A 23,496-nucleotide genomic window follows, 5' to 3' on the forward strand; every position below is an offset into this window, starting at 1 on the left:
AAAACATGCACTCTCACTGTTTTTTACGGCGACATAGGAGCATTGAATACATGCCATTGACTCACATGCTCTTCTCAAAGCTATCCGTTCCACCACCTGTGCTGAGTGACGTGCCCTCAGAGGTTCACCTTCTACACTTTCATCATCAACCACTGCGTAACCGGTGCATAACTCACCTGTGTCAGTCTGTCTATGACAAACCCCGTCTGTATAATAAGTTACATTTGCATTTTCTAATGGTGTGTCATGTATGTCTGATTCAGGTATTCTGTACAATCGTGTGTCCTGGTACTCCCCAACCTCTGTCTCATCCTCCCTATCCACCCTTTTTTATCACAAGTCTCATGTGGTAAATATGAGGCTGGATTCAATAGATTACACCTTTTTGATCGTGATGTTAACCAGTGCTGTCAATGCCAGTCACCACCTGGTGAACATCGCTGAAGAAACATGCCTAGTTTAGACTGAATTTTAATAAAGCGGACACAGCATGTGGAACATGAACTACCAAATCATGGCCCAAGACAACATACTCACTTTTATGCCCCTTTCCCACTGCAGGCTTTACACGGTAAAATGCCGTTTTTTTAGCCTTTTTAAACGGCTAGAGCTGCAGTGGGAAAGCTCCAGGTTGCTTTACACGGGTAACAAATACCGGTATTTGTTAACCGGGTAAAAAGCAGTGTTTTTACCGTGTAAGAGCCGTTTTTTCGGCAGTGGGAAAGGGGTAGCCCTTTACCCGTTAAAAAAAAAAACAGCGTGGGGTCCCCCCACAGCTGTAACCAGCACCAGGCTGAAGGAGCCGGGGCTGGTATTAAAAAAAATCAGGAAACCCGACAAATAGGGGTTCCCTGATTTTTTACAACCAGCCCCAGGCTCCAGGTCCGGGGCTGGTTCCCAAAATACGGGGGACAAAATGACTAGGGGTCCCCCGTATTTTAAGAACCAGCCCCAGGCACAACCAGCCAGCAGGGTAATGCCACAGCCGGGGGACACTTATTATATAAGTCCCCCCGGCCAAAGCATTAACACTACCGACCAGTCAGCCTGGCCAGGGGCCCTGGGGGAGTGGGGACCCCCCCAATGAAGGGGTCCCCCCCCCTCCAGGACTTACCTGACCAGGCAGAAGCCTGGTGCTGTCCTCGATGCCCCTGGGCGGTGGGCATCGAGCTGATGGTATGGTGTAAAAAATAGAATAAAAACCATTGTCTTTTACTGGTGAACTATGAGTCCCAGCAAGCCTCCCCCGCAAGCTGGGACTTGGAGAACCACAAGTCCCAGCCTGCGGGGCATTAAAGGGCCCGCTGGGTCTTGTAGTTCCACAGTAAAAGAAAGAGTTAAATAAACACACTGACACACGTGAAAAATAAAAGTTTAATACATACATAACACATACATACTGATACTTACCTATCTTGAGCCCGTAGGTAGCCCTGGTCCTCATGTCCTGGTCCGTGTCGGCGTCTGTATCCATGTCGGCATCCCTGTCGGCGGTCCGGAGTCCGAAGAAATCCATTTGGGAAGCTGTGGAAGGAAACCATACTCACCTGTCCCAGCGCGACGTAGTCCAGGTAAGTTCTTTGCAAAAAAACAAACCGAACACCCGAAACCAAGCGGACACGGAGACGCACGGTGTTTGTTTACATTGTGCGGCTCCGCCTCCCGAATGCCGCTATTGGCCGCCTTGCGGCCTAGCGGCCAATCAGGAGCCGCTAGGCCGCAAGGCGGCCAATAGCGGCATTCGGGAGGCGGAGCCGCACGATGTAAACACCGTGCGTCTCCGTGCTGTCCGGGCTGGATTCGGGTGTCGGTTTGGTTTTTTCCAAAGACCTTACCTGGACCATGTCGCGCTGGGACAGGTGAGTATGGTTTCCTTCCACAGCTTCCACATGGATTTCTTCGGACTCCGGACCGCCGACGCCGTCGCCGACAGGGATGCCGACATGGATACAGACGCCGACACGGACCAGGACATCAGGACCAGGGCTACCTACGGGCTCAAGATAGGTAAGTATCAGTATGTATGTGTTATGTATGTATTAAACTTTTATTTTTCACGTGTGTCAGTGTGTTTATTTAACTCTTTCTTTTACTGTGGAACTACAAGACCCAGCGGGCCCTTTAATGCCCCGCAGGCTGGGACTTGTGGTTCTCCAAGTCCCAGCTTGCGGGGGAGGCTTGCTGGGACTCATAGTTCACCAGTAAAAGACAATGGTTTTTATTCTATTTTTTACACCATACCATCAGCTCGATGCCCACCGCCCAGGGGCATCGAGGACAGCACCAGGCTTCAGCCTGGTCAGGTAAGTCCTGGAGGGGGGGGACCCCTTCATTGGGGGGGTCCCCACTCCCCCAGGGCCCCTGGCCAGGCTGACTGGTCGGTAGGGTTAATGCTTTGGCCGCGGGAACTTATATAATAAGTGTCCCCCGGCTGTGGCATTACCCTGCTGGCTGGTTGTGCCTGGGGCTGGTTCTTAAAATACGGGGGACCCCTAGTCATTTTGTCCCCCGTATTTTGGGAACCAGCCCCGGACCTGGAGCCTGGGGCTGGTTGTAAAAAATCAGGGAACCCCTATTTGTCTATTACACTGCTTAAACGGGTAAGTGTGAATGTGACAAAAACAGCTTTTAAACGGTAATTTACCATTTAAAAGCTGCAGTGGGAAAGAGTCTTTATGGCTCTTACCCGTTTAAAGACCCGTTTAAAAAAAACGGGTCATTACCCGTGTAGGCAGTGGGAAAGCAGCATTACTTGCCAATAGTGCTGCTATTGCTCTAAGACCAGTTGGGAGGGACTTCGCTACAATGTCCAGCTGTGCACTGTAGTAGGCTACCAGTCTCTTTGCATCGCCATGCCTCAGTTTTTGAGGACCCTGTCACACAACCAACAGCTTCAGTGCAATGTAAATCAAATGGTTTGGAATAATTTGGTACTCCCATAGTGGGTGCTGATATTTAAGTTTGTAATGTTTCTTCTGTGTGTATTGCACGGTCAGGCTTAGAAGCTGAAACCAGCTCCTGTAATGGCAACTCCAGAACAGCGAACCCCGGAGTCCATAAAAACCAAGAACGTGATGGCAGATAAGAACCACTTGGCCCATCTAGTCTGCCCCTTTTTAAACATGTTACCTCAAACCATATTTGATCCTTATTTCTGTGTAAGGATATCACTATGCCTATCCCAAGCATGTTTACATTGTACTGCTGTATTTGCCTCTACCACCTCTGATGGGAGGCTATTCCACTTATCTACTACTCTTTCTGTGAAGTAATTCTTCCTCACATTTCCACTGAATCTTCCTCCCTCTAGTTTCAGTGCATGTCCTCGTGTTCTGCTGCTCCTCTTCCTGTGAAGAATGTCTCCCACCTGTACCTTCCTCCCTCTAGTGTCAGTGCATGTCCTCGTGTTCTGCTGCTCCTCTTCCTGTGACTAATGTCTCCCACCTGTACCTTCCTCCCTCTAGTGTCGGTGCATGTCCTCGTGTTCTGCTGCTCCTCTTCCTGTGACTAATGTCTCCCACCTGTACCTTCCTCCCTCTAGTGTCAGTGCATGTCCTCGTGTTCTGCTGCTCCTCTTCCTGTGACTAATGTCTCCCACCTGTACCTTCCTCCCTCTAGTGTCAGTGCATGTCCTCGTGTTCTGCTGCTCCTCTTCCTGTGAAGAATGTCTCCCACCTGTACCTTCCTCCCCCTAGTGTCAGTGCATGTCCTCGTGTTCTGCTGCTCCTCTTCCTGTGAAGAATGTCTCCCACCTGTACCTTCCTCCCTCTAGTGTCAGTGCATGTCCTTGTGTTCTGCTGCTCCTCTTCCTGTGACTAATGTCTCCCATCTGTACCTTCCTCCCTCTAGTGTCAGTGCATGTCCTTGTGTTCTGCTGCTCCTCTTCCTGTGACTAATGTCTCCCATCTGTACCTTCCTCCCTCTAGTGTCAGTGCATGTCCTCGTGTTCTGCTGCTCCTCTTCCTGTGAAGATTGTCTCCCACCTGTACCTTCCTCCCCCTAGTGTCAGTGCATGTCCTCGTGTTCTGCTGCTCCTCTTCCTGTGACTAATGTCTGCCACCTGTACCTTCCTCCCTCTAGTGTCAGTGCATGTCCTCGTGTTCTGCTGCTCCTCTTCCTGTGACTAATGTCTGCCACCTGTACCTTCCTCCCTCTAGTGTCAGTGCATGTCCTCGTGTTCTGCTGCTCCTCTTCCTGTGAAGAATGTCTCCCACCTGCACCTTCCTCCCTCTAGTGTCAGTGCATGTCCTCGTGTTCTGCTGCTCCTCTTCCTGTGACTAATGTCTCCCACCTGTACCTTGTTATAACCCCTGATATATGTGACAGTTTCTATCATGTTCCCCCTTTCCCTTCTCTGCTCCAAACTATTCAGATTAAGATCTTTTAGTCTTTCCTGGTAGGTTTTGTGATGTAGGCCTTCCTTGTACAGTCTCTATTGTATTTATATCCTTCTGGAGATATGGCCTCCAGAACTGAACACCATACTCTAGATGAGGACGTACCAATGACCTATACAGCGGCATTATTACTTCTTTCTTTCTACTGCTGATACCTCTCCCTATGCAACTAAGCATCTGACTTGCCTTCTTCATTGCTTTGTTACATTGCCTACCTGCCTTTAAGTCCCCTGAAATAGTGACACCTAGATCCCTCTCTTCCTCAGTAGTTTCCATTATAGTGCCATTTATACTATATTGAGTCTTTGCATTTTTGAGACCCAAGTGCATGATTTTAAATTTTTTTGCATTCAATTGTAGTTCCCATGCTCTTGACCATTTCTCTAATCTGCCTAGATCATCAATCATTTGTTTTACCCCTCCTGGTGTGTCTACCCTGTTGCATACCTTTGTGTCATCTGCAAAAAGTTACATTTTACCCTCCATTCCATTTACAATGTCATCAATAAAGATATATAAAAGCAATGGTCCAAGTACAGATCCCTGGGGTACTCCACTGGTAACCTTCCCCTCCTGTGACTGCACATTTACTACAACTCTCTGTTTTTCTATCCTGCAACCAAGATCTTATCCATTCAACCATGTTAGAATCCAATCCCAATCTTTCAAGTTTATTTAACAGTCTGTGATGTGGGACAGTGTCAAAAGCCTTACTAAAGTCTACATCTACAGCCCCATCTTCATCTATTACTTTAGTCACCCTGTCAAAAAAGGGAATAAGATTTGACATGTTTGACATGATCTTCCCCCAGCCCATGCTGTTTCAGATCCTGTAAATTGCTGGTTTCGAAATATTCTACAGCTCTTTGTTTTAAGAGTGTTTCCATCAATTTCCCTACTACTGATGCAAGGCTCACTGGTCGATAGTTGCTTACGTCTTCTTTGCTTCCACTTTTGTGCAGTGGGAATACCTTGGCTATTGTCCAGTCCCCTGGGATTACTCCAGTTGCTAGTGACTGGTTGAATAATTCTGTTAAAGGTTTTACCAGCTCCCCTTTTAGTATCCTTGGATGTATTCCATCTGGCCCCATTGATTTATCCACTTTCAGTTTTGAGAGTTCTGTGAGGACTTTCTTCTCTGTAAATGTACTTGTCTCTCCCTCAGTTTTCTGGCTATACTTGCAACTTAACTGTGGCCCCTTCCCCTCTCTTTCAGCAGTGAATACTGAAAATAATTAATTATTGATATGATCTGCTATTACATTGCCTCCTTCAAGAAGACTTCCACTCTCTGTCTTTAGTCTAATTATTCCACTTTTTTTTTCTCCTTTTCACTTAAATACCTAAAAAAAAGTTAGTCCTAGGACACTACCCATGGAGTGGACTTTCATTGTGCTGCTGCCACTATTGTAATGTGGATGATATTAATGCTGTGTACACACGGGGGCGATAGGGGCTGAAATCGCTGGGAATATGGTCGCTGAGCAACCATATTGCCAGTGATTGGAGTGTGAACCAGAGATAAATCGTCGGGTGCGCGCTCCCGTTTTCAGCCCCTGAATGGTCGCTGGTCGGAGGAGCATGCTCCTCCGACCAGCGACATTCCCTGCCTCTTCTCCCAGCAGTGTTTACATTTTCATCTGCGACCATCTCTGGTCGCAGATGAAAATGTGACACGGGGCAATATGATTGCTGAGCAATATATCTCCTTTCTGCATTATTGAATGTGCTGGTCCTTCCATGTGCAGTGAATACATATTTACCGCACGTGTAAACAAGTCTGTAATCATTTACCACCTGGCACTCAGAATTATTAAAGGAGCAGTGTGCGTTCCCTACACGCAACATATATATATATATATATATATCCCTTATGAAGAACATCCAGGTAGGTGCGAGGCAGCACTCGTCAGACTTTGCAGATAAGAACTTTTATTCCATTCCGACAGTTTCCCCTTCGTCAAGGATTAGCAGTACACAACTGCCTCCGTACACAGAATCACATTAAATACATACAGCACATACACTCCCTTCAGAAGGCCCCGTCCCCCGCATAATCAGAACGCCACAGGGACTCACCTGTTCAGATCTCCCCTGCCTTCTGACAGGGGAGACTTCCATTACACCTGTCACGACTGCGACGTTGCCTAGGTAACGGTAGAAGCGGGATGACGTTACTTATGCTTGCCTGGAACTCTGGAGCAGCTGTCAGAATCCCACCCACCCGTGTATCCAAACACACCAGAACACAGGGGCGTGTTCATAATCAAGCCGCTTCCGGAGTCGGGGTCCCTGTCACCATAGTTGCTAAGCAACAAAGACAACATAAATATGAGAGACCATATTGCCAGTGATGGGAGTGTGCACCAGCGATAAATCGCCAGATGCGCGCTCCCGTTCTCAGTTTTATTGTATCCTCTCTGGACAAATTTATTACCAACCTTAGCAAGAGTGGTCTCTGCTTTGGCATCATCGGATGTGATTGTGAGTAGGGTAAGCCCCTCCTCAATGGGAGTGGGTGCAAGCTGTCATTTCTTAAGATGGTATTTCGACCTGTGCTTTTTGTGAATAATGCCATATTAGAAATCTCCACATCCCAAAATGTCACATTATTTTCATGAATCTCAAATGTAAATGTAAGTGTTCTATTTGTATTATTATGTGTCAAAAAGAGATCCCGTAATGCCTCCATATGTCCAGACCAAACAATTAGCAAATCGTCGATGTAACAACCATATAAGCAGACTTCTGCTTTTAATCATGAAAAGTCATGCATAAAAAAATAGCTGAGATTCAGTCTGGTACATGACGGCATTGGCGTATGCCGGGGCAACCGCCGATCCCATGACACAACCTGAGACCTGGAGCAGGAACTTGCCATTATAAAGGAAATAATTCCTAGTTAACACTAGGTGCAAAAGTACCAAGAAAAGTTCAATTGATGGCCCAACATAAGCAGGACTATTAGAGCTAATCAAACGGATTGCCTCCACATAATGAGGGATGCAGGTGTAGAGGCTGGTCACGTCAGCAGTACAGAGACATGTTACAGTAGACAAATCCTTCTGTGAGCCCAGATCCCCGAGCAACACTAGAAGGGAGGAGGTGTCTTTAAGATAAGGTAACGGCTGAATGCAAGGATCCAAGATACTGTCAAAAAATACAGGAATAGGCCCCCTGGCAGATATTATTGGCCTACCAGGGGGGCCACCAAGCCCTTATGTATCTTTGGCAGTGTATGAAATAGTGGTACCACCGGAAACTCAACATTTAAAGATTTCCCTAAATCATCTGTTATATCACATTGGCGACAGCCGTATCAAGAATACTGTCCAATTCAATTTTATAACCTTTAGTCGGATCAGAAGATAGTGGGGGTGGGGCCTTCTGAAGGGAGTGTACGTATGTAATGTGCTGTATGTACAGTATGTATTGTGATTCTGTGTACTGAGGCAGTTGTGTTCTGCTAATCCTTGACGAACCCTGAAACTGTTGGAATGGAATAAAAGATTTATCTGCAAAGTCTGACGAGTGCCGCCTCCATGAAAAGGCTTAAACAGCGAAACGCTGCGTTGGCATGTGTTCTGTCTTGATATGTCTATTAGCCTAAATTTGATGAAAGTTAAATGACCTAATAATATCTATATAGGAGTAGTATTAACTACATCCAGGTAGAACTTATCTCTGATGTAATGATGCAATGTGGTAAAATATGTTGATATCAAAGATATAGCACAGTGAACTAGAGATTAAATGTGTATGCAGTGAGGAGAGCACCAAGAGATTATTATCTGCACCTCTGAGTATCATATCCAGGCATATTGGAATGACCAGAGGAGGGCGCTATAAGATCACAATTTGCATTAACAAATTTGTGACCCATTTCAAACAGAGTGTAATACATTGTAACCCTCTTGTAACACTCTGTAACCACTGTGGCCAGTATCAAATGTTCATTAGTATTACACTATAAACTGAAACATTTGATTATTGGCATATTGTCATATAATAAAGATAAGGACACACAGAACAGCATCAGAGCCAGAACCACATATAATTATCAGTGGTCAATTAAATCTTTCCTTGGCTATACAAATAGACATTTTTCAAGGCAGACACCTGTGTAATTTTTAAAAACACTTATTTTCTCTCTTCAAACACACTATACTGTATATGTATTTGTGTATATGTTGTATGTGATTTTACCTTCTATTTTTTTGCTGTTTACGCCAATTCCCATACCCTGATATAGGGAATATTAAAACAAACATTAATAGAAGTTCTATTTTAATGATACCTAGTGCGTTCCCACAAACAGTCCTTTCTCTTTTTCTCAAGCAGTACAGAGAAGAGGTCCTTCCACCATGAACACCCAATTCACACTGGCCCCCGGAGGGTATAGGGGTATAATACCTGCCCCACATCACATGGTATACCCAAAGACCAATCAAGGTCATGTATGGCAAAAAATCATATATACATACATCAAACATATTTAACTTTTATACAGAGAGAGTAACCCAGGGGTATGGTCACTATCATAGGATAGAATGAGCAAAAGTATCCTAGAGGGGATAACGTTCAGCAGTGAGAATGCCGACTTTCTATCGTGGTAATGCACAGTAGTCTTCCATGAGAATGGTTACTATCTGGGTGATGCACAGTAGTATTCCAGGAGTATGGTTACTATCAGGGTGATGCACAGTAGTATTCCAGGAGTACGGTTACTATCAGGGTGATGCACAGTAGTATTCCAGGAGTATGGTTACTATCAGGGTGATGCACAGTAGTATTCCAGGAGTACGGTTACTATCGTGGTAATGCACAGTAGTATTCCAGGAGTACGGTTACTATCTGGGTGATGCACAGTAGTATTCCAGGAGTACGGTTACTATCTGGGTGATGCACAGTAGTATTCCAGGAGTACGGTTACTATCTGGGTGATGCACAGTAGTATTCCAGGAGTACGGTTACTATCGGGGTGATGCACAGTAGTATTCCAGGAGTACGGTTACTATCAGGGTGATGCACAGTAGTATTCCAGGAGTATGGTTACTATCAGGGTAATGCACAGTAGTATTCCAGGAGTATGGTGATGCACAGTAGTATTCCAGGAGTACGGTTACTATCTGGGTGATGCACAGTAGTATTCCAGGAGTACGGTTACTATCTGGGTGATGCACAGTAGTATTCCAGGAGTACGGTTACTATCTGGGTGATGCACAGTAGTATTCCAGGAGTATGGTTACTATCAGGGTGATGCACAGTAGTATTCCAGGAGTACGGTTACTATCAGGGTGATGCACAGTAGTATTCCAGGAGTATGGTTACTATCAGGGTGATGCACAGTAGTATTCCAGGAGTACGGTTACTATCGTGGTAATGCACAGTAGTATTCCAGGAGTATGGTTACTATCAGGGTAATGCACAGTAGTATTCCAGGAGTATGGTTACTATCAGGGTGATGCACAGTAGTATTCCAGGAGTACGGTTACTATCGTGGTAATGCACAGTAGTATTCCAGGAGTATGGTTACTATCAGGGTAATGCACAGTAGTATTCCAGGAGTATGGTGATGCACAGTAGTATTCCAGGAGTACGGTTACTATCTGGGTGATGCACAGTAGTATTCCAGGAGTACGGTTACTATCTGGGTGATGCACAGTAGTATTCCAGGAGTACGGTTACTATCTGGGTGATGCACAGTAGTATTCCAGGAGTACGGTTACTATCAGGGTGATGCACAGTAGTATTCCAGGAGTACGGTTACTATCAGGGTGATGCACAGTAGTATTCCAGGAGTACGGTTACTATCAGGGTGATGCACAGTAGTATTCCAGGAGTACGGTTACTATCTGGGTGATGTACAGTAGTATTCCAGGAGTACGGTTACTATCAGGGTAATGCACAGTAGTATTCCAGGAGTACGGTTACTATCAGGGTGATGCACAGTAGTATTCCAGGAGTACGGTTACTATCAGGGTGATGCACAATAGTATTCCAGGAGTACGGTTACTATCAGGGTAATGCACAGTAGTATTCCAGGAGTACGGTTACTATCAGGGTGATGCACAGTAGTATTCCAGGAGTACGGTTACTATCAGGGTGATGCACAATAGTATTCCAGGAGTACGGTTACTATCAGGGTGATGCACAGTAGTATTCCAGGAGTACGGTTACTATCAGGGTGATGCACAGTAGTATTCCAGGAGTACGGTTACTATCAGGGTGATGCACAGTAGTATTCCAGGAGTATGGTTACTATCTGGGTGATGCACAGTAGTATTCCAGGAGTACGGTTACTATCAGGGTGATGCACAGTAGTATTCCAGGAGTACGGTTACTATCTGGGTGATGTACAGTAGTATTCCAGGAGTACGGTTACTATCAGGGTAATGCACAGTAGTATTCCAGGAGTACGGTTACTATCAGGGTGATGCACAGTAGTATTCCAGGAGTACGGTTACTATCAGGGTGATGCACAATAGTATTCCAGGAGTACGGTTACTATCTGGGTGATGCACAGTAGTATTCCAGGAGTATGGTTACTATCGTGGTGATGCACAGTAGTATTCCAGGAGTACGGTGATGCACAGTAGTATTTCAGGAGTACGGTTACTATCGTGGTAATGCACAGTAGTATTCCAGGAGTACGGTTACTATCAGGGTGATGCACAGTAGTATTCCAGGAGTACGGTTACTATCAGGGTGATGCACAGTAGTATTCCAGGAGTACGGTTACTATCAGGGTGATGCACAGTAGTATTCCAGGAGTACGGTTACTATCGTGGTAATGCACAGTAGTATTCCAGGAGTACGGTTACTATCTGGGTGATGCACAGTAGTATTCCAGGAGTATGGTTACTAACTGGGTGATGCACAGTAGTATTCCAGGAGTACGGTTACTATCTGGGTGATGCACAGTAGTATTCCAGGAGTACGGTTACTATCAAGGTGATGCACAGTAGTATTCCAGGAGTATGGTTACTATCAAGGTGATGCACAGTAGTATTCCAGGAGTATGGTTACTATCTGGGTGATGCACAGTAGTATTCCAGGAGTACGGTTACTATCTGGGTGATGCATAGTAGTATTCCAGGAGTACGGTTAATATCTGGGTGATGCACAGTAGTATTCCAGGAGTACGGTTACTATCGGGGTGATGCACAGTAGTTTTCCAGGAGTACGGTTACTATCTGGGTGATGCACAGTAGTATTCCAGGAGTACGGTTACTATCTGGGTGATGCACAGTAGTATTCCAGGAGTACGGTTACTATCTGGGTGATGCATAGTAGTATTCCAGGAGTACGGTTGCTATCTGGGTGATGCATAGTAGTATTCCAGGAGTATGGTTACTATCAGGGTGATGCACAGTAGTATTCCAGGAGTACGGTTACTATCAGGGTGATGCACAGTAGTATTCCAGGAGTACGGTTACTATCTGGGTGATGTACAGTAGTATTCCAGGAGTACGGTTACTATCAGGGTGATGCACAGTAGTATTCCAGGAGTACGGTTACTATCAGGGTGATGCACAATAGTATTCCAGGAGTACGGTTACTATCAGGGTAATGCACAGTAGTATTCCAGGAGTACGGTTACTATCAGGGTGATGCACAGTAGTATTCCAGGAGTACGGTTACTATCAGGGTGATGCACAATAGTATTCCAGGAGTACGGTTACTATCAGGGTGATGCACAGTAGTATTCCAGGAGTACGGTTACTATCAGGGTGATGCACAGTAGTATTCCAGGAGTACGGTTACTATCAGGGTGATGCACAGTAGTATTCCAGGAGTACGGTTACTATCAGGGTGATGCACAGTAGTATTCCAGGAGTACGGTTACTATCTGGGTGATGTACAGTAGTATTCCAGGAGTACGGTTACTATCAGGGTAATGCACAGTAGTATTCCAGGAGTACGGTTACTATCAGGGTGATGCACAGTAGTATTCCAGGAGTACGGTTACTATCAGGGTGATGCACAATAGTATTCCAGGAGTACGGTTACTATCTGGGTGATGCACAGTAGTATTCCAGGAGTATGGTTACTATCGTGGTGATGCACAGTAGTATTCCAGGAGTACGGTGATGCACAGTAGTATTTCAGGAGTACGGTTACTATCGTGGTAATGCACAGTAGTATTCCAGGAGTACGGTTACTATCAGGGTGATGCACAGTAGTATTCCAGGAGTACGGTTACTATCAGGGTGATGCACAGTAGTATTCCAGGAGTACGGTTACTATCAGGGTGATGCACAGTAGTATTCCAGGAGTACGGTTACTATCGTGGTAATGCACAGTAGTATTCCAGGAGTACGGTTACTATCTGGGTGATGCACAGTAGTATTCCAGGAGTACGGTTACTATCAGGGTGATGCACAGTAGTATTCCAGGAGTACGGTTACTATCTGGGTGATGCATAGTAGTATTCCAGGTGTACGGTTACTATCGTGGTAATGCACAGTAGTATTCCAGGAGTACGGTTACTATCTGGGTAATGCACAGTAGTATTCCAGGAGTACGGTTACTATCGTGGTAATGCACAGTAGTATTCCAGGAGTACGGTTACTATCTGGGTGATGCACAGTAGTATTCCAGGAGTATGGTTACTATCAGGGTGATGCACAGTAGTATTCCAGGAGTACGGTTACTATCGTGGTAATGCACAGTAGTATTCCAGGAGTACGGTTACTATCAGGGTGATGCACAGTAGTATTCCAGGAGTATGGTTACTATCTGGGTGATGCACAGTAGTATTCCAGGAGTACGGTTACTATCTGGGTGATGCATAGTAGTATTCCAGGAGTATGGTTAATATTAGGGTGATGCACAGTAGTATTCCAGGAGTACGGTTACTATCGTGGTAATGCACAGTAGTATTCCAGGAGTATGGTTACTATCTGGGTGATGCACAGTAGTATTCCAGGAGTACGGTTACTATCTGGGTGATGCACAGTAGTATTCCAGGAGTACGGTTACTATCAAGGTGATGCACAGTAGTATTCCAGGAGTATGGTTACTATCAAGGTGATGCACAGTAGTATTCCAGGAGTATGGTTACTATCTGGGTGATGCACAGTAGTATTCCAGGAGTACGGTTACTATCTGGGTGATGCATAGTAGTATTCCAGGAGTACGGTTAATATCTGGGTGATGCACAGTAGTATTCCAGGAGTACGGTTACTATCGGGGTGATGCACAGTAGTTTTCCAGGAGTACGGTTACTATCTGGGTGATGCACAGTAGTATTCCAGGAGTACGGTTACTATCTGGGTGATGCACAGTAGTATTCCAGGAGTACGGTTGCTATCTGGGTGATGCATAGTAGTATTCCAGGAGTACGGTTGCTATCTGGGTGATGCATAGTAGTATTCCAGGAGTATGGTTACTATCAGGGTGATGCACAGTAGTATTCCAGGAGTACGGTTACTATCAGGGTGATATACAGTAGTATTCCAGGAGTACGGTTACTATCGGGGTGATGCACAGTAGTATTCCCGGAGTACGGTTACTATCTGGGTGATGCACAGTAGAATTCCCGGAGTACGGTTTTACTATCAGGGTGATGCACAGTAGTATTCCAGGAGTACGGTTACTATCAGGGTGATGCACAGTAGTATTCCAGGAGTACGGTTACTATCTGGGTAATGCATAGTAGTATTCCAGGAGTATGGTTACTATCGTGGTAATGCACAGTAGTATTCCAGGAGTACGGTTACTATCTGGGTGATGTACAGTAGTATTCCAGGAGTACGGTTACTATCAGGGTAATGCACAGTAGTATTCCAGGAGTACGGTTACTATCAGGGTGATGCACAGTAGTATTCCAGGAGTACAGTTACTATCAGGGTGATGCACAATAGTATTCCAGGAGTACGGTTACTATCTGGGTGATGCACAGTAGTATTCCAGGAGTATGGTTACTATCGTGGTGATGCACAGTAGTATTCCAGGAGTACGGTGATGCACAGTAGTATTTCAGGAGTACGGTTACTATCGTGGTAATGCACAGTAGTATTCCAGGAGTACGGTTACTATCAGGGTGATGCACAGTAGTATTCCAGGAGTACGGTTACTATCAGGGTGATGCACAGTAGTATTCCAGGAGTACGGTTACTATCAGGGTGATGCACAGTAGTATTCCAGGAGTAAGGTTACTATCGTGGTAATGCACAGTAGTATTCCAGGAGTACGGTTACTATCTGGGTGATGCACAGTAGTATTCCAGGAGTACGGTTACTATCAGGGTGATGCACAGTAGTATTCCAGGAGTACGGTTACTATCTGGGTGATGCATAGTAGTATTCCAGGTGTACGGTTACTATCGTGGTAATGCACAGTAGTATTCCAGGAGTACGGTTACTATCTGGGTAATGCACAGTAGTATTCCAGGAGTACGGTTACTATCGTGGTAATGCACAGTAGTATTCCAGGAGTACGGTTACTATCTGGGTGATGCACAGTAGTATTCCAGGAGTATGGTTACTATCAGGGTGATGCACAGTAGTATTCCAGGAGTACGGTTACTATCGTGGTAATGCACAGTAGTATTCCAGGAGTACGGTTACTATCAGGGTGATGCACAGTAGTATTCCAGGAGTATGGTTACTATCTGGGTGATGCACAGTAGTATTCCAGGAGTACGGTTACTATCTGGGTGATGCATAGTAGTATTCCAGGAGTATGGTTAATATTAGGGTGATGCACAGTAGTATTCCAGGAGTACGGTTACTATCGTGGTAATGCACAGTAGTATTCCAGGAGTATGGTTACTATCTGGGTGATGCACAGTAGTATTCCAGGAGTACGGTTACTATCTGGGTGATGCACAGTAGTATTCCAGGAGTACGGTTACTATCAAGGTGATGCACAGTAGTATTCCAGGAGTATGGTTACTATCAAGGTGATGCACAGTAGTATTCCAGGAGTATGGTTACTATCTGGGTGATGCACAGTAGTATTCCAGGAGTACGGTTACTATCTGGGTGATGCATAGTAGTATTCCAGGAGTACGGTTAATATCTGGGTGATGCACAGTAGTATTCCAGGAGTACGGTTACTATCGGGGTGATGCACAGTAGTTTTCCAGGAGTACGGTTACTATCTGGGTGATGCACAGTAGTATTCCAGGAGTACGGTTACTATCTGGGTGATGCACAGTAGTATTCCAGGAGTACGGTTGCTATCTGGGTGATGCATAGTAGTATTCCAGGAGTACGGTTGCTATCTGGGTGATGCATAGTAGTATTCCAGGAGTATGGTTACTATCAGGGTGATGCACAGTAGTATTCCAGGAGTACGGTTACTATCAGGGTGATATACAGTAGTATTCCAGGAGTACGGTTACTATCGGGGTGATGCACAGTAGTATTCCCGGAGTACGGTTACTATCTGGGTGATGCACAGTAGAATTCCCGGAGTACGGTTTTACTATCAGGGTGATGCACAGTAGTATTCCAGGAGTACGGTTACTATCAGGGTGATGCACAGTAGTATTCCAGGAGTACGGTTACTATCTGGGTAATGCATAGTAGTATTCCAGGAGTATGGTTACTATCGTGGTAATGCACAGTAGTATTCCAGGAGTATGGTTGCTATCAGGGTGATGCACAGTAGTATTCCAGGAGTACGGTTACTATCAGGGTGATGCACAGTAGTATTCCAGGAGTACGGTTACTATCAGGGTGATGCACAGTAGTAATCCAGGAGTACGGTTACTATCAGGGTGATGCACAGTAGTATTCCAGGAGTATGGTTGCTATCAGGGTGATGCACAGTAGTATTCCAGGAGTACGGTTACTATCTGGGTGATGCACAGTAGTATTCCAGGAGTACGGTTACTATCTGGGTGATGCACAGTAGTATTCCAGGAGTATGGTTACTATCTGGGTGATGCATAGTAGTATTCCAGGAGTACGGTTACTATCTGGGTGATGCACAGTAGTATTCAAGGAGTACGGTTACTATCTGGGTGATGCACAGTAGTATTCCAGGAATACGGTTACTATCTGGGTGATGCACAGTAGTATTACAGGAGTACGGTTACTATCAGGGTGATGCACAGTAGTATTCCAGGAGTACGGTTACTATCAGGGTGATGCACAGTAGTATTCCAGGAGTACGGTTACTATCTGGGTGATGCACAGTAGTATTCCAGGAGTACGGTTACTATCGGGGTGATGCACAGTAGTATTCCAAGAGTACGGTTACTATCGTGATGCACAGTAGTATTCCAGGAGTACGGTTACTATCTGGGTGATGCACAGTAGTATTCTCGGAGTACGGTTACTATCTGGGTGATGCATAGTAGTATTCCAGGAGTACGGTTACTATCTGGGTGATGCACAGTAGTATTCCAGGAGTACGGTTACTATCGTGGTGATGCACAGCAGTATTCCAGGAGTACGGTTACTATCAGGGTGATGCACAGTAGTATTCCAGGAGAACGGTTACTATCGTGGTGATGCACAGTAGTATTCCAGGAGTACGGTTACTATCTGGGTGATGCACAGTAGTATTCCAGGAGTACGGTTACTATCAGGGTGATGCATAGTAGTATTCCAGGAGTACGGTGATGCACAGTAGTATTCCAGGAGTATGGTTACTATCTGGGTGATGCATAGTAGTATTCCAGGAGTACGGTTACTATCTGGGTGATGCACAGTAGTATTCCAGGAGTACGGTTACTATCGTGGTAATGCACAGCAGTATTCCAGGAGTACGGTTACTATCAGGGTGATGCACAGTAGTATTCCAGGAGTACGGTTACTATCAGGGTGATGCACAGTAGTATTCCAGGAGTACGGTTACTATCAGGGTGATGCACAGTAGTATTCCAGGAGTACGGTTACTATCTGGGTGATGCACAGTAGTATTCCAGGAGTACGGTGATGCACAGTAGTATTCCAGGAGTACGGTTACTATCTGGGTGATGCACAGTAGTATTCCAGGAGCACGGTTACTATCTGGGTGATGCACAGTAGTATTCCAGGAGTACGGTTACTATCTGGGTGATGCACAGTAGTATTCCAGGAGTACGGTTACTATCAGGGTGATGCACAGTAGTATTCCAGGAGTACGGTTACTATCGTGGTAATGCACAGCAGTATTCCAGGAGTATGGTTACTATCTGGGTGATGCACAGTAGTATTCCAGGAGTACGGTTACTATCTGGGTGATGCATAGTAGTATTCCAGGAGTACGGTTAATATCAGGGTGATGCACAGTAGTATTCCAGGAGTACGGTTACTATCGTGGTAATGCACAGTAGTATTCCAGGAGTATGGTTACTATCTGGGTGATGCACAGTAGTATTCCAGGAGTACGGTTACTATCTGGGTGATGCACAGTAGTATTCCAGGAGTACGGTTACTATCAAGGTGATGCACAGTAGTATTCCAGGAGTATGGTTACTATCAAGGTGATGCACAGTAGTATTCCAGGAGTATGGTTACTATCTGGGTGATGCACAGTAGTATTCCAGGAGTACGGTTACTATCTGGGTGATGCATAGTAGTATTCCAGGAGTACGGTTAATATCTGGGTGATGCACAGTAGTATTCCAGGAGTACGGTTACTATCGGGGTGATGCACAGTAGTTTTCCAGGAGTACGGTTACTATCTGGGTGATGCACAGTAGTATTCCAGGAGTATGGTTACTATCTGGGTGATGCATAGTAGTATTCCAGGAGTACGGTTACTATCTGGGTGATGCACAGTAGTATTCAAGGAGTACGGTTACTATCTGGGTGATGCACAGTAGTATTCCAGGAGTACGGTTACTATCTGGGTGATGCACAGTAGTATTACAGGAGTACGGTTACTATCAGGGTGATGCACAGTAGTATTCCAGGAGTACGGTTACTATCAGGGTGATGCACAGTAGTATTCCAGGAGTACGGTTACTATCTGGGTGATGCACAGTAGTATTCCAGTAGTACGGTTACTATCAGGGTGATGCACAGTAGTATTCCAAGAGTACGGTTACTATCGGGGTGATGCACAGTAGTATTCCAGGAGTACGGTTACTATCTGGGTGATGCACAGTAGTATTCTCGGAGTACGGTTACTATCTGGGTGATGCATAGTAGTATTCCAGGAGTACGGTTACTATCTGGGTGATGCACAGTAGTATTCCAGGAGTACGGTTACTATCGTGGTGATGCACAGCAGTATTCCAGGAGTACGGTTACTATCAGGGTGATGCACAGTAGTATTCCAGGAGAACGGTTACTATCGTGGTGATGCACAGTAGTATTCCAGGAGTACGGTTACTATCTGGGTGATGCACAGTAGTATTCCAGGAGTACGGTTACTATCAGGGTGATGCATAGTAGTATTCCAGGAGTACGGTGATGCACAGTAGTATTCCAGGAGTATGGTTACTATCTGGGTGATGCATAGTAGTATTCCAGGAGTACGGTTACTATCTGGGTGATGCACAGTAGTATTCCAGGAGTACGGTTACTATCGTGGTAATGCACAGCAGTATTCCAGGAGTACGGTTACTATCAGGGTGATGCACAGTAGTATTCCAGGAGTACGGTTACTATCAGGGTGATGCACAGTAGTATTCCAGGAGTACGGTTACTATCAGGGTGATGCACAGTAGTATTCCAGGAGTACGGTTACTATCTGGGTGATGCACAGTAGTATTCCAGGAGTACGGTGATGCACAGTAGTATTCCAGGAGTACGGTTACTATCTGGGTGATGCACAGTAGTATTCCAGGAGCACGGTTACTATCTGGGTGATGCACAGTAGTATTCCAGGAGTACGGTTACTATCTGGGTGATGCACAGTAGTATTCCAGGAGTACGGTTACTATCAGGGTGATGCACAGTAGTATTCCAGGAGTACGGTTACTATCGTGGTAATGCACAGCAGTATTCCAGGAGTATGGTTACTATCTGGGTGATGCATAGTAGTATTCCAGGAGTACGGTTACTATCTGGGTGATGCACAGTAGTATTCCAGGAGTACGGTTACTATCGTGGTAATGCACAGCAGTATTCCAGGAGTACGGTTACTATCAGGGTGATGCACAGTAGTATTCCAGGAGTACGGTTACTATCAGGGTGATGCACAGTAGTATTCCAGGAGTACGGTTACTATCTGGGTGATGCACAGTAGTATTCCAGGAGTATGGTGATGCACAGTAGTATTCCAGGAGTACGGTTACTATCAGGGTGATGCACAGTAGTATTCCAGGAGTACGGTTACTATCTGGGTGATGCACAGTAGTATTCCAGGAGTACGGTTACTATCTGGGTGATGCACAGTAGTATTCCAGGAGTACGGTTACTATCAGGGTGATGCACAGTAGTATTCCAGGAGTACGGTTACTATCAGGGTGATGCACAGTAGTATTCCAGGAGTACGGTTACTATCAGGGTGATGCACAATAGTATTCCAGGAGTACGGTTACTATCTGGGTGATGCACAGTAGTATTCCAGGAGTATGGTTACTATCGTGGTGATGCACAGTAGTATTCCAGGAGTACGGTGATGCACAGTAGTATTTCAGGAGTACGGTTACTATCGTGGTAATGCACAGTAGTATTCCAGGAGTACGGTTACTATCAGGGTGATGCACAGTAGTATTCCAGGAGTACGGTTACTATCAGGGTGATGCACAGTAGTATTCCAGGAGTACGGTTACTATCAGGGTGATGCACAGTAGTATTCCAGGAGTACGGTTACTATCGTGGTAATGCACAGTAGTATTCCAGGAGTACGGTTACTATCTGGGTGATGCACAGTAGTATTCCAGGAGTACGGTTACTATCAGGGTGATGCACAGTAGTATTCCAGGAGTACGGTTACTATCTGGGTGATGCATAGTAGTATTCCAGGTGTACGGTTACTATCGTGGTAATGCACAGTAGTATTCCAGGAGTACGGTTACTATCTGGGTAATGCACAGTAGTATTCCAGGAGTACGGTTACTATCGTGGTAATGCACAGTAGTATTCCAGGAGTACGGTTACTATCTGGGTGATGCACAGTAGTATTCCAGGAGTATGGTTACTATCAGGGTGATGCACAGTAGTATTCCAGGAGTACGGTTACTATCGTGGTAATGCACAGTAGTATTCCAGGAGTACGGTTACTATCAGGGTGATGCACAGTAGTATTCCAGGAGTATGGTTACTATCTGGGTGATGCACAGTAGTATTCCAGGAGTACGGTTACTATCTGGGTGATGCATAGTAGTATTCCAGGAGTATGGTTAATATTAGGGTGATGCACAGTAGTATTCCAGGAGTACGGTTACTATCGTGGTAATGCACAGTAGTATTCCAGGAGTATGGTTACTATCTGGGTGATGCACAGTAGTATTCCAGGAGTACGGTTACTATCTGGGTGATGCACAGTAGTATTCCAGGAGTACGGTTACTATCAAGGTGATGCACAGTAGTATTCCAGGAGTATGGTTACTATCAAGGTGATGCACAGTAGTATTCCAGGAGTATGGTTACTATCTGGGTGATGCACAGTAGTATTCCAGGAGTACGGTTACTATCTGGGTGATGCATAGTAGTATTCCAGGAGTACGGTTAATATCTGGGTGATGCACAGTAGTATTCCAGGAGTACGGTTACTATCGGGGTGATGCACAGTAGTTTTCCAGGAGTACGGTTACTATCTGGGTGATGCACAGTAGTATTCCAGGAGTACGGTTACTATCTGGGTGATGCACAGTAGTATTCCAGGAGTACGGTTGCTATCTGGGTGATGCATAGTAGTATTCCAGGAGTACGGTTGCTATCTGGGTGATGCATAGTAGTATTCCAGGAGTATGGTTACTATCAGGGTGATGCACAGTAGTATTCCAGGAGTACGGTTACTATCAGGGTGATATACAGTAGTATTCCAGGAGTACGGTTACTATCGGGGTGATGCACAGTAGTATTCCCGGAGTACGGTTACTATCTGGGTGATGCACAGTAGAATTCCCGGAGTACGGTTTTACTATCAGGGTGATGCACAGTAGTATTCCAGGAGTACGGTTACTATCAGGGTGATGCACAGTAGTATTCCAGGAGTACGGTTACTATCTGGGTAATGCATAGTAGTATTCCAGGAGTATGGTTACTATCGTGGTAATGCACAGTAGTATTCCAGGAGTATGGTTGCTATCAGGGTGATGCACAGTAGTATTCCAGGAGTACGGTTACTATCAGGGTGATGCACAGTAGTATTCCAGGAGTACGGTTACTATCAGGGTGATGCACAGTAGTAATCCAGGAGTACGGTTACTATCAGGGTGATGCACAGTAGTATTCCAGGAGTATGGTTGCTATCAGGGTGATGCACAGTAGTATTCCAGGAGTACGGTTACTATCTGGGTGATGCACAGTAGTATTCCAGGAGTACGGTTACTATCTGGGTGATGCACAGTAGTATTCCAGGAGTATGGTTACTATCTGGGTGATGCATAGTAGTATTCCAGGAGTACGGTTACTATCTGGGTGATGCACAGTAGTATTCAAGGAGTACGGTTACTATCTGGGTGATGCACAGTAGTATTCCAGGAATACGGTTACTATCTGGGTGATGCACAGTAGTATTACAGGAGTACGGTTACTATCAGGGTGATGCACAGTAGTATTCCAGGAGTACGGTTACTATCAGGGTGATGCACAGTAGTATTCCAGGAGTACGGTTACTATCTGGGTGATGCACAGTAGTATTCCAGGAGTACGGTTACTATCGGGGTGATGCACAGTAGTATTCCAAGAGTACGGTTACTATCGTGATGCACAGTAGTATTCCAGGAGTACGGTTACTATCTGGGTGATGCACAGTAGTATTCTCGGAGTACGGTTACTATCTGGGTGATGCATAGTAGTATTCCAGGAGTACGGTTACTATCTGGGTGATGCACAGTAGTATTCCAGGAGTACGGTTACTATCGTGGTGATGCACAGCAGTATTCCAGGAGTACGGTTACTATCAGGGTGATGCACAGTAGTATTCCAGGAGAACGGTTACTATCGTGGTGATGCACAGTAGTATTCCAGGAGTACGGTTACTATCTGGGTGATGCACAGTAGTATTCCAGGAGTACGGTTACTATCAGGGTGATGCATAGTAGTATTCCAGGAGTACGGTGATGCACAGTAGTATTCCAGGAGTATGGTTACTATCTGGGTGATGCATAGTAGTATTCCAGGAGTACGGTTACTATCTGGGTGATGCACAGTAGTATTCCAGGAGTACGGTTACTATCGTGGTAATGCACAGCAGTATTCCAGGAGTACGGTTACTATCAGGGTGATGCACAGTAGTATTCCAGGAGTACGGTTACTATCAGGGTGATGCACAGTAGTATTCCAGGAGTACGGTTACTATCAGGGTGATGCACAGTAGTATTCCAGGAGTACGGTTACTATCTGGGTGATGCACAGTAGTATTCCAGGAGTACGGTGATGCACAGTAGTATTCCAGGAGTACGGTTACTATCTGGGTGATGCACAGTAGTATTCCAGGAGCACGGTTACTATCTGGGTGATGCACAGTAGTATTCCAGGAGTACGGTTACTATCTGGGTGATGCACAGTAGTATTCCAGGAGTACGGTTACTATCAGGGTGATGCACAGTAGTATTCCAGGAGTACGGTTACTATCGTGGTAATGCACAGCAGTATTCCAGGAGTATGGTTACTATCTGGGTGATGCACAGTAGTATTCCAGGAGTACGGTTACTATCTGGGTGATGCATAGTAGTATTCCAGGAGTACGGTTAATATCAGGGTGATGCACAGTAGTATTCCAGGAGTACGGTTACTATCGTGGTAATGCACAGTAGTATTCCAGGAGTATGGTTACTATCTGGGTGATGCACAGTAGTATTCCAGGAGTACGGTTACTATCTGGGTGATGCACAGTAGTATTCCAGGAGTACGGTTACTATCAAGGTGATGCACAGTAGTATTCCAGGAGTATGGTTACTATCAAGGTGATGCACAGTAGTATTCCAGGAGTATGGTTACTATCTGGGTGATGCACAGTAGTATTCCAGGAGTACGGTTACTATCTGGGTGATGCATAGTAGTATTCCAGGAGTACGGTTACTATCTGGGTGATG

At 45.4% G+C, this 23,496-nt stretch overlaps 1 protein-coding gene across 5 annotated transcripts in view; it reads left to right on the forward strand.

Moving 5' to 3' along the window:
* LOC146079845 (uncharacterized) overlaps window positions 1-23,496 on the forward strand; it is an 82,711-nt gene that overhangs the window by 26,349 nt on the left and 32,866 nt on the right. For 4 of the 5 annotated variants that reach the window (XM_083186485.1, XM_083186484.1, XM_083186487.1 and 1 more), the window contains exon 4: window positions 8,739-8,849. The exons of the other annotated variant lie outside the window; for it this stretch is intronic. In XM_083186485.1, coding sequence (XP_083042611.1) covers window positions 8,739-8,849 — 111 coding nt within the window. The remainder of the gene's footprint in view (window positions 1-8,738; window positions 8,850-23,496) is intronic. 5 annotated transcript variants of the gene reach the window in all.

Source organism: Crinia signifera, chromosome 5 (assembly GCF_055691185.1).
Source record: "Crinia signifera chromosome 5, ASM5569118v1, whole genome shotgun sequence".
Lineage (NCBI taxonomy): Eukaryota > Metazoa > Chordata > Amphibia > Anura > Myobatrachidae > Crinia > Crinia signifera.